Source organism: Austrofundulus limnaeus, unplaced genomic scaffold (assembly GCF_001266775.1).
Source record: "Austrofundulus limnaeus strain Quisiro unplaced genomic scaffold, Austrofundulus_limnaeus-1.0 Scaffold104, whole genome shotgun sequence".
Lineage (NCBI taxonomy): Eukaryota > Metazoa > Chordata > Actinopteri > Cyprinodontiformes > Rivulidae > Austrofundulus > Austrofundulus limnaeus.
This window is the reverse complement of record NW_013952506.1, coordinates 957,868-970,076: the sequence shown is the minus strand read 5'-3', so window position 1 is coordinate 970,076 and position 12,209 is coordinate 957,868. Positions and strand designations below refer to the sequence as shown.

The 12,209-nt window shown below is 39.4% G+C and overlaps 1 protein-coding gene across 1 annotated transcript in view; it reads right to left on the bottom strand.

Moving 5' to 3' along the window:
• Positions 1 to 12,209, bottom strand: part of myrf (myelin regulatory factor) — a gene marked incomplete in the record, with an annotated part of 28,898 nt that overhangs the window by 3,519 nt on the left and 13,170 nt on the right. Inside the window, 20 exon segments of the mRNA XM_014013657.1 lie at positions 148 to 238; positions 407 to 631; positions 725 to 799; positions 920 to 987; positions 1,155 to 1,238; positions 1,334 to 1,402; positions 1,482 to 1,564; positions 2,445 to 2,517; positions 2,631 to 2,791; positions 3,401 to 3,510; positions 4,218 to 4,326; positions 5,707 to 5,907; positions 7,306 to 7,396; positions 7,499 to 7,609; positions 7,698 to 7,774; positions 8,146 to 8,341; positions 8,977 to 9,091; positions 9,254 to 9,354; positions 10,690 to 10,912; positions 11,765 to 11,826. Of these exon segments, the coding sequence (XP_013869111.1) occupies positions 148 to 238; positions 407 to 631; positions 725 to 799; positions 920 to 987; positions 1,155 to 1,238; positions 1,334 to 1,402; positions 1,482 to 1,564; positions 2,445 to 2,517; positions 2,631 to 2,791; positions 3,401 to 3,510; positions 4,218 to 4,326; positions 5,707 to 5,907; positions 7,306 to 7,396; positions 7,499 to 7,609; positions 7,698 to 7,774; positions 8,146 to 8,341; positions 8,977 to 9,091; positions 9,254 to 9,354; positions 10,690 to 10,912; positions 11,765 to 11,826 (2,325 nt within the window).

Sequence of the window (12,209 nt, the reverse complement as noted above, 5' to 3'; positions counted from 1 at the left end):
GGTTTCCCCTTGGCAGAAACGCACCCGGAATCTACTGTATATTGGTTTGACTAGGTAAGTACCACATCATCCTAAGTTTGAATTTCTTTCTTTCTTTTTTTTTTACTAAAGACTCAGAAGCATAATAGATCAGCTTTAGTTGTTTACCTGCAGGTCTCTGCTGTTGCACAACGTTGTGCAGTAATTTCTTGGTTTGTCTCCACAATTCGAACACTTGAGAGAGAAGGAGCAGTTGTTCCTGCAAAAGAGAACAGATAAACTCCTTTATGGGCACCAATCTTTTTTTTATTTGCGCAGTGAGTAGAAAAAAACTGCCTTTTGCTCTCATCAAACAAATTGGCTCACTGTTTGAACGTTATGTGGTACTATATGTACATATGGAAGCACTGTGGCTGAGCTGTGTAACCTCTTGCATGTAGGCYGCGTTGTCTGCGTGGAACAGGCTGCTGAGGCAGACGGTTGGTGGTTCCGGCTCCTTCTGGGTCAGCTGAGACAGGTTTCTTGGACTTGGCAAAGTACATGGGTGCAGAGGTGTGACTRAGGCGGTTTCTGTTGTGGCCGTCCTTGTCCATGGGTCTGGACTTGGCCTTCTTGTTGATGGTGCCTGGTGTGGGAACCAGGCTGCTTAAACCTACATGAGACATAAAACTCATTGATAAAGCAGAAAAAAAGGCTGAAAATGCAGGTTTATTTTCATTTTATATACTTTCTTTTTTTTTTTTACCAGATGTTGTTTGGCTGTTGTTCAGTGTCAGGGTAGTTGCTGATTGGTTGTTTATAGCTGTGGTCGAACAGCAAGCTACCAGAGAACATCATATGAAGTCAAGTATGTTTTGTTTTAATTTTACTCTCAGAGTTTAGGTCATTAAGATTTTTTTAAATGTTTGAACCTACAGGTAAATTCAGGACCGCCACTCACCTGGTGTAGGTGTGTTAGGGAGCGGAGTGAATGGATTCTTGCGAGACAATCCCAATGCAGCTCTTGACCTGCAACCAATGACAAGCAGAAGGTGAAGACTGCAATTTGGTGCATGCTTATTCACTGCAGCATACTTAAATGTAGCTCATGATCCAATTTCAGACACAACAAAAGAAAGGAATCAAAAGAGAAATTTCAAAGAGGAAAAAAAGGAATATTGGAGCTGATGGAGTACCATTTGCAGACAGGTGGACAGACAGTTACAGTAGCAGTGAAGATGGGCATCCAAGAGATGTAGAGAACACAGGAAGGAACATAGCTGAAGGAAGCAGGGATGGATTTTGAAGGATTATTGGAAAGTTGTAAACAGATMATTTTCACTGTTATTATCACTGCACCTACGAAAGAACATACCCATCTTTTTCTGTGACGTCGCCTCTRTGGTGAAGCGTGAGCATGTACAGCACTGACATCGAAATGACGCTGCGGATGTAAGAATGAGGTTAAAACATTGTCGTTGTTAATCCCTGCAGAAGATTTCACTCTCTCATAAAACACGTACCTGAAGGCCATAACAATGACCAGAGCCAGGATGGTCCCCTGCATGAACCTCTGACTGATGCAGCCATGATCCAGAGGTGAGCTCTGCAACAGGAAAGTACATAAAACATAATACATGCATGTACAATACATACAGAGACATTTGGACATCTTGCAACATATTACTTAAAAAAACAACAACAAAGCACCAGTGGTGGGCATGGTTCCGCTAACCTGCAAATAATGGGACTAACTTTTTGTTGAGTGGTTAGTACTTGTTTAGTACTTGCATTAACTTTATAAATAATTAACAGACTCCACTCTTACTAATATAATATAATATATTTTTCTTTACCGCTAATAATTTTTGAATATATTGCACCACAATCTAAAAAAAACTAAAATATTGACTTTTACATGTAGCCGCAACATGCTAAACTGTGCTATGCCGCGAAAAGAAGGCAACACAAAGCAGAGCACAGTATTCCAGCTATGATACAGAGAGGCTGTGATTTCTCACTGCCTTTTTCTTTTCCTCACATGCTCCTCACTTTCAGTCAGTAAAGCTGTAGCTCCGCCCCTTTGGCTTGGTTGAAATGATTACCTCAACTCTGAACGAAACATGATTGCTAGTTTTATCTTCGATTTATGAGCCATTTTGATACATGTGGACTGACGTTTGTCAAGTTACCCGTTCAGGTTTGGTTTGACATCTGTGTTGACGTTTTGGTTATTGACTGTAAAACTGACACCATGAGTGAAAGGTCTGAGCCAGGAGGGGTGTGTTCGAGATAAAACCTGAACACTAGTGCAGTGCATTGTGGCACATGGTGAACTGGACRTTGATGTGTTAAATGTTAGCGGTTTAACATTAGCTTCCACCATTGTTTTTTTGTCTTTGTAGCACCTTGGTGTTAGCGTAATGAAGTAATTGATCTAATACTTTGGTTAGCTGTGCCCACCACTGCAAAGCACCATCACAAACCTTGCTCCCAGATTTGACTGGCTTTTTCTTCAGCGGGCCACTTCCTGTTCTGCTGAAATAGCTTCCTGACTGGCTAAATAGACAAGAAAAAATAAAGAGCAAAGTTTAATACTACGTTGCCTCTCTTTAAATTTGAGACTTGTTCTCATAATCAGACAGATGGGATTTGCGCTCCTTCTCTCTCACCTCACCGTGCCGCCACTCACGGTGCTCTTCATGCTGTCGAGGCGACGCAGCTTGGCCAGTTTGCGGCTCCAGCGCTCCAGCTCGTCTATACGAGTCTCCAGGTTGTCCGTCAGCTTGCAGAGCTCCTTCACAGCTCCCACATTCTCCATGAAGATGCGCTCCTTTGACACCAGAGGATTCAGTCAGTGAATATGGTATTTCAAAGCTGTAATCATCATCACCAAAGCATGTGCGTGTTTGTGTTTATGGTGGGTGGGTATGGCTAAAGAATCCATATGAGCGGGGGCCTCGTAAGTGGGCCGACTGGTCTTTAGTCAAACCTTTGCATCTCTCGGACACAAGGTTACTGTAGAAACACTYAGTGTTCTGAGCTTCTCAGGCTCCATAAAGGGGTCCCCAAGAATTCTGTTCCTTTGACTGCTCAGAGCCAGGCAGTAGTAGTGCAAMGAGGTCTCTAATTCAATGCCACAGGCATCACACAGACCATTGTCATGGAGTCCCATCACCATTTTGTGGCAGTTGAGTAGATTGTGCCCAGTTAGGACTCCAACCAGTATTCTTAAAGTTTTCCTTTTCGGGGAGATGAGAGCTTTCCCAAACCTAAGATTGTTCACATGCCTGTCTACAGTCTGTCAGCTCCCTCCAGCAGGTTGAGTGTGGACGTCTGATCCAGGCCAGTAGGGCAGTCCTACAGCCTGATGTTGAGATACCTAAAACAAGCTCTGGTTCTTTGAAGTGGGCTTCACTGCCAGTTTTTGTGTGTTAGTAACCTTATTGACGACCAAGAGGTTGGGAATCGTATCTCCATTGGCACACACAACATCACCCCCTTCTTTCACTGCTTCGGGCAAGATTTGTTGAACTTCCTGAGCAATCACACCTATGAAAGGACACATCGAGTGTAGAAACAATCAGTGATACAAAAAATGTTTCCCTATCTACATAACAACAGGCAGATGAAACATTAAGATGATTTAAAGACATTATGCAAAATCCACGTTTTTAGCTGTTAAATGCATTTTGTTGTGTACTTGGAGTCACTAAGAGTGCAGAAAAGTTTAGTTTCTCCAAAATGTATTCCATTTGGGTCAAGTTTTTCAACTCATTAAGTTTTCTCTATTTACTATGACATTTTCAGGACTATTACGTCACAGAATTTGCGACAGAACTTCTAAATATGGTCTGGACTGACCAACTACAGTTTGGTTGTATTCATTCTCCTCTTTGTGAATAAAATGTTTCTGTGCCATTATATAGATGTAAACTCCTCTATCAAGTTAGAATGAACTACTCTGGAAGCTGGAAGGGGGGCGGGGTGTGAAGTACCTTGTTTGGATTTAAAGAGACAGCCTCAAAACGAGTTGATCTGAGACACACCTCAGAAAAGGGGGTGAAAGAGGGGCTTGTGGAGTTAAAATGAGGAGGAACTCAAACCAAAGCATTGCAGTTCCACTTTATATAGACCCCAACTGAATGATTTAAATGTGAAAAGGAAGGATTTAAAAGCAGGATATGTCTCCTTTAAAAGGTTCAAAGATTCTATGTTTTGATCTAAGTTGAAACAGAGGTTCTGTATGAAGCGTTTACCTGTCTCTGCAGTGTTCTCTATGCCTACAGTGGCAGCAAACTCAGGCTTGTACTGATACTGAACCAGCCTCATCTGAGAGATTCGCTTTAAATTGTCTGTGGTGTCGACCTAATGAGAGAAGGGCACAAAAACACAGAAATGTAGTGTTATATACTGCTACAAAACCAAGGTTATTCATCTATTGTCTAAAACCTAACTTAAAATTAATGTTTAAATTGAAATTTCAAATGAAGGCAAAGAAAAGCAACATCTCAAATGTAGAATCAGGACTTTCTAATTTGAACATGATTGTCTCAAAAATGTTAGAATAAAGATAGAAAATAACTCAGAAAGTTGTAAATGGCTCTTTTGAAATTGAACATGACATAAACATCTTTCAGAAGGTCACAAGAAAAAAATGTGAACAGTTAGAAAGCTGTGAGTTTATGAATGACACAATCCAGGAAGTTAAGCACTAAAAATCTAAACCAGATATGTCCAATCCCAGTCCTCGAGAGCTGCTACTCTGCATTCTTTACTCATTTCCCTGTTCTAACACATCTGATTCAATAACTGAGTCACCTCTTCAGGTTTTGCAGAAACTTTTTTGTGGGTAAAAATACCAATTCATCAATGCTGTGCAATTATTTCTTTCCCAACTCAATATTGCTTTAGAAAATCCTCTGAATCCTTCCAATTTCCTGCCCAGTTTGTGAAACTATCTGGRACCACTTTAATTGTTTCTGGCCGGTCGGTGATGATCTCGGGACACATGTTGGTCAAGAAAAATTTCATCAATATGAATATCTGTAATTTTTGATTTTACACAAGATTTTAGCAAAATTAAAATGAAGTGATGTATTGCCTTGAGTTAAAAATTAATCTATAATCTATGGTGCCATGTAAGGACTATTTTGGAAAAAATACACATTATTACCTGCCCTTGCAATACAACTGATTTACCTCAGTCTCTGATGTAGGGAAGCAAATAAAGTAATTTAAAGTGTATTTAAAATTTAAAAGCAGCAATATGATTTCATCACTATCAACATCACAAAAAAGTTTCTTGCTTAGGATTTTTTATTTTTTGTACTTTAACCCTTGTTTGTCAGGTTGTATATTTGTGCTCCATATTTAGAAAAAATGTATTATTGTTCTATTGCTTTATTTCCAGATATTTTATTTCTCTAAAATGTTAATGTACACCATTCTGTTTATATGGGAAAGAAATTAAATATAAAAAAATACCCACAAGGACTCTAATGAGTCATTTGTGTACTTYTAATTGTTCTGAAATTGAAATTGAAGTATTTAAAGTAGTATTAAATCAAATCAAATCAAATCAAATTGAATAGTGAGGTTGTTAACAATACCTATAACTATTTATCACCCATTTATTTAAATCAGGTGTGTTGGGGCAGGGAATCCTCTAAAGCACACAGGATAATGGATGGATATTGCACACACAAACACACATACATGTAATCACACACACACACACATCCTGACCTCCTGAACGTTTTCTTTTGCCCTAATGTCAGACGGGTGGACCAGGGAGCCCATGACCTTCAGGTTGCCATGAACGACGAGGGCCTCATCGGGGCGGTCGGTGTTGATTCCGACTCTACCATGATGGTACACAGAGTCCGGCAGCTGCCCACGCTGCCACAGCACCTCGTTGTCACTTTCAAACTGGCCTGGGTTGGATGCCTAACACACAGAACCAAGAGGAAGGGTGCACAGAGAATCTTGATTCAGATATAAAAACATTTAGGCCAAAACACAAATTCAAGACAAATGTTTGGCTACGTTCACACTGCAGGTCTTAATGCTCAGTTCAGATTTTTTGAAAAAATCCAATCTTTCTGTGTGAACGTTCACATTACATTTTAAATGTGACCTGCATCAGACCCGTGTGTGAACGCTACACAGCACTGATGTGACACGCATGCGCAGTAAAAGACGTGACGTCTCATCAACCGGCTTGTTTGTTTACAGAGCTAGCATGGATGCTACATTTTGCACATCGAATCGGAAGTTGTTGTTTAATCAGAGCCGATTAAATAATTATCTGATATTTTGTTTAGTCAGTGTTTATATCTGAACCTGCCTCTAACCGGGATGCTCCAATGAAGCTTTTTTTTTTTTTTTGAACGAAACTACGAGCTGGAAAAAAGTATCGACTGAGTAGCTAACTTTAGGATCGATACTCTCCGTGACCCAGGCTGTACATCGTTATTATCAAACTATCTACGTGGAAAATGCAAAGTAAAAAGATGAAGCAACTGGACTTGTGTTTTGGAGCTGTAAACACAYGGAGCTRCAGATTYAAACAGCSWGACTTSAGGTTAGTGTCTTATCRATCCTTCASCYCCTCCTCCTGATGAAAAAGTCAGATGAATGTGACATGAGCGTTCACACTGCAGTCACTTTGAAAACATCAGATATGTATCAGATTTAAAACCACATACTGAAACGGCCTGGGTTGGATTTGAAAAAATCGGATTTGTCTCGTTCAGACTGTCATGAAAAAATCAGATATGAGTCAGATGGGTCAAAAAATCGGATTTGGGTCGGATTTGCCTGCAGTGTGAACATAGCCTTTGACAGTATAGAAATATCTACATAGTTGCTTTCTTGCTAGGAGTTTCTGAAAAGACTGGTTCCTTCTTCTGTTAGACAAGATACTGTATTTTTGCTGTTCATCACAAATACACTTTTTTTAAATTGTTCATAATTTTGTTTCTTCCTAGTCTTGTGCCAACTTTATTAAGCAAACATGAGCCAATCTTCTCAACTGTCTGCAAGAAAGCATTTTTTTCATGTCTCTATCAAAGCAAGATGAAATCTGCTGAAAGAAAATGGTCTTAAAACAAATAAGTGGTTACGTAGCAGTTGGATTTGCAGTCATACTCTCTACACCTGCAGTATTTAAAACACCATTGCTGAGTGACAGAAAGCTTTTTGTTTCAAAGTTTGGGTGAGTAAATCTWAACATAACGGAGAGAATGAGATTAGAAAAGCTTGGATGGCGGATGAAAAGAAAAGTGTCACATTCACACAGGTTCTGAATGTTGTAGGAAGGGGACAGACATGGCCAGACGTTACCCTGACGATGATCCTCTCCGACACATGAGCAGCCACAGTGAAGCTCTGACTGTGGGACTGTGCGTGCAGCGCCACCACCAGCATGAAATACCTGCACAGACCAAGCCATCAGGATTATAAGTGGAAATCACATGTCACTGATTCGAACAAAAGGTTGATTTTTTTAAACATTTTTTTATGGCATGTCCCTCACCTCTGGTCTGGATTTGGTTTGCCCTTCTTCCTCATGTTATTTGCTGTGGTCTCGCTGAAGTGGAGCCGCCCCACTGTGACTTTCGTTACCTGCTCTGGTGGCAGCGTGACACTGGAGGAGACAAAAATCCTAATCACATTATGAAATTTTAATCAGTTTTTGTTTTTGTTTCATGAATATTTAGAGAGCTCAGACTAACAGAACTGGCTTGAAGGGCCTCTTGCTGCGGTCAGACTGTGACTGCTCCACACTGATGGACTGATTCATGGCTTCCACCTGCCAGTGAAGAGCAAAAACAACACATCTGTACTATTTGAACACTAAACATCTTCACAACTAAATGAGTACACAGATTGTAGTGTGAAGCGYTTTGGGTATCCTGGTTGGGCAGAAAAGCGCTATACAAGTACAGTCCTTTTACCATTTACCTTTTAAAAAAAGTTCGACCAGCAGGTTGTGACAAGAAGGTGCCGAAATAACAATGTGAACAGAATAACACAATTTTTGTGATGAAACTGCGACAATCTGATGCGATTTCGGCAGTTTGGCTGCAGAATACTGGACGCTTTAGGATCCTTCTTCCACTTCCAATCCACAACAACACCAAACTCAAGCCTTGTACATAAAGTACGAGCACCTGCCTTTACCTTTACTCCGTGAAGTTTGAGGTAGAAGCAGTCGATGGGCTGCAGGCCTTCGTTTGTCTTGATGTACTTTGGATCTCCGAGCATTCCGATGTAGACTGTGACCTGGAAGTGGTTCTTCTTTTGGCAGACGAAYGCATCATCGGCCAAGGAGAAGTTGAAGCCTTTGTCAGCGTCCACACGGTAGGTTGGCATTGGACTACAGATGGAAGAAGACATAATGACACAATGTAGAAAGGATTTTACATGACCTCAGATTGGTCGTTAAGAGTCGTCCTCAGGGATACGTGGATTAGATTTATACAGTTTACACAATGAAGATAGTAAACTATGATTCTTTTGTAGGCCAATGTCACAGTTCGTCAAGTTTTTGTTAAAAACTCCTTTAAATTGTTACAGAGGAGTGTGCAGATCTAAAACTAAGCTGGACTTGCATAAATAAAAACCTTTTTTTTTTTACTGAAGTGTGGCTCGGTGTGTTTAAAGTTGCAATGGTCAACCAGGTGGTTTTGATAACATATCTGAAAGGTCGTGAGTTCATTTTAACCTTCCTCCCTATCTATTTTGGCACTGCGAAAGCACAAAAAGGTGCTCACTAATTTTTTTCCCTTTACTCTCTAAGTTGAAACCCTGCCCTCGTTCACTCCCCCGTACATCTCACCGCTGAGGAATTTTTTAGAACTCCACATTTCAGCTTTTCTTTTTCCATCCCTTCTGCGGATTGTGTTGGGTTTTGGTTTGGTCAATTAAAACTTGTGGGTTATGGTTCATTTAGTTCTAATACGCATGCAGATATGCCAATGATAAATAAACAAATAAAAAATATCCACCCACAGCTCTTTGTAGTTGACATCATAAAGCGATGTCCACTTGTTCTGTTGATGAGGTTGCCACTTAATGCACTGATAGTTCGGGTCCAGGTAGGTGTTGTCTGCATCCTGCATTAAACCTGTGACAAAGAGGTTTTAAAAAGATGCTATTAAAGTGGGAAAACATAATGTAAAAATAATAAAATCTCTGTTCTGTAAAACTCTTTATCTCTGTTAAGAGTTAGTAAGAGCGGGTGAGCGGGAGGTAGAGAGGGTGAGGGGGAAGAAAGATGCCTGCCTACCTGGTTCTTGTTTGATGATACCTGTGAGGATTTGGGAATTCAAGGTGCTGTTGGGAGAGTCGGAGTGCTTCCTCTTCTTCGCCTGATGAACAGGGATGCTGCTGCGGATGGAAAAAAGGATCACAGTCAGAGGCAGTGAAAGAAAATCCATCATAATTATAGATTTTTTAATACAAAATATGGCAAGCCATTAACACATTTATTTAGAATTCTTGACATCAAGAGCCTTTTTCCTCTACTGCATTTTTTTTCTCGACAACCCGTGACACTTTTTTCCCACTAGACAACCCAAGTGATGTGCTGGTAGCCCAAAAAATTAATCTAGGCATCAAAAACTCAAACATGTTCATARTAATCAACAGTAATTCTTGTTCCTGTTTATGATAGCGGGCAACCTACACCTTTGGCCAGCTGAAGGTTGAACCGCTCATCCTTAGCTTAGCTTCCTCTCCACTGTCACCCATCACTTTGTGCATATTCAGGATGGAGGATTGCACTAAAGTGATGCTTTCATGTAATATGCTGATTTTTCACAGGCAATATTTTACTAAATGGTATTTTATTTAAAAAAAAACAGAATATTATTATTATTACTACATTCAGTTTACTGTATGTATTTTGACTTGGGTCTACTTTGAACTGAATAGGATTGCATATCATTTGGTAAGGTATGAACTTGACTTTTGCTGTGGGTTAACTTGATATGTTAAACTGAACTGAACTGTGCTTAAAAAAACAATCAAGTTTGAGCTACTAATAGTGTAACTCTTTGGCTGACTAACATACTTTTACTTCAAGTAGTTGGATAAAAGTTCCACTTATTGGTTAAAAATGTTATTAATAGGAGTGTTAGATGTTGAACTAGTATGATCAAACATCCAACTAGTACAGGGGTGCCCAAACATTTTCGCTGAGAGGGCCAAAATTAAAATCAATCTGAGGGACGCGGGCCAAATGCAATAATATAAGAAATGCTTAATACTTAAGTAAAGTTGTTTAATTTTTTATGATTAAGCTAACAGCCAGTGTGGTTGCCCACATTCTTTAGGTTTTTTTTTTTAGCCCATGGACACGGAGAAAATTCAACGTATGCTCAGGCAGCAAAGACTCATGGGATTTTTAATTTAAAATTTGAGTGTATGGGGTCTTATGAAGTGTGCAAATCTATATGTGGGCTTAAATCTAATCTAAATGTCACTTGTAGTTACTTGTATTTTATATTTAATCTTAACATAATCACAATCTAATAACCAGGACAACTGCTGGTGGGCCAAATCAAATGGCTCGGTGGGCCAATTTTGGCCCGCGGGCCCCACTTTGGGCACATCTGAACTAGTAGGAAGAAGTTAAAATAGTAGAGGGAAATGTCACCTGATATCAACAATGTAAAATAAAGTGGTTTGCCATACCACTGGACCACGTCACCCATGACTCACTCTTGTCCCTGAGGATGCTGCAGCAGCTGATGGAGCATCTGTGTCTGCTGCACATCTCCGTTTCCACTAGCAACTGGTCCAATAGGATACTGGGATATCATGGGCTCAGGCTTCAGGTACATGTCTCGATGCATGCTGGGATAGTGCCCATGAGGTGGGAGGGGCGGCGTTGGAGCCATGTGACACATATTTTCTGGTGTCATGGTCCTGATCATGTGAGGGTCTGAAAGAGAGGAGGGAAAAAAATGTTGCTCCATCAATCACGTTCTGTTGTTTTTCTGATTTTTCTGCTCATTATTATTTTTGTGATTCAAGATTTTATTTCGCAACACTTTTTATTATGTCACAGTGGATGAAGGCCCATCAGATAATATTACATTATTGCAGACAGTCTTATTGAGCAACACAAGTGTGGAACAGTCAAGAATCTCTTTCCTGTAGCTTTTCTTAACAAACCAAATGAGCACCAGTTTTATCAATGTTATGTTCATTTGCATCACACACTATATTTATCAACAAGAAAGAAATTATTTCTGTAAAAATGCGGTACGAATGCAGAAAATTGAATGGTTTCAGATGTGTTGAAGGCGTTTAAACTGAGTTGTTAAAGATAAAAGAGCTAAATGAAGCAAAAGCAAAACTCTAGTTAAAGACTGAAAATGCTATCTAAAAGCTGAATGCAGAAAAATGTCTAGCTAAAAGAGGGAAAACCTCAGCTAAAAGTTGCAAAAGGCTAGCCAGAAACTAAAAGTAGCAAAATAATAGCTAAAAGCGAAAATATTTTTAAAAGAATAATATTTTTGAAGGAATTTAAAAAAGATATACGTATTTGGTATAAATGAATTTTTATGCATGACTAAAATAAAGTATGCAATAGTTTAGTTGCAAAAACTGACAAAAACCCAGCAAACTAATTGTTGAACCTTCAGTTGTTGTCTTTTCCCTGAAGATGAAAATCTGATTTAAACTCATGTCAATCAACAGAAAACACAATTTTAATTAGCACTTGTTCTCACATTTTAATATTTGTAATATCCTTTTCTTTAAGGGAAGCCTAAAGAGATAAGTTACTTACCATTCACCTGTTGAGGAGAATACGGCTCTGAGCTGGAGTCTGGTGGGGATTCAGGAAGTGTCCTAAAAGTAACGATAAAGGAGAAGAAAAAAAAAACGCCGTAAATGTTACACTCATGAACACAAAAATATTCTTGAAAACTACAAATTTCTGTAAAATATCAGGCTTTAAACCCTAAAACATGCATTTGTCTGTTTTCCAAACTTCCTGATTAACTCTCCCCTGGTATCAGATTTTTTTTCCAGATATTCTTTATGTGGGATTGTGTTTGCCAGAATTTCTTTGGAAAAGTTAGTTTGATTTTTCTTCTCTTCTCTTATCAGTTCCCTTCCCCTTACAGTATCTACCAGCGTATGTTTTATTTGTATAAAAGAGGTTTTATCAAGTAGTAATTGGACCTGTAGATGTCTGCTTTTTGTCATACAGGGCCAGTATGATTTTATGC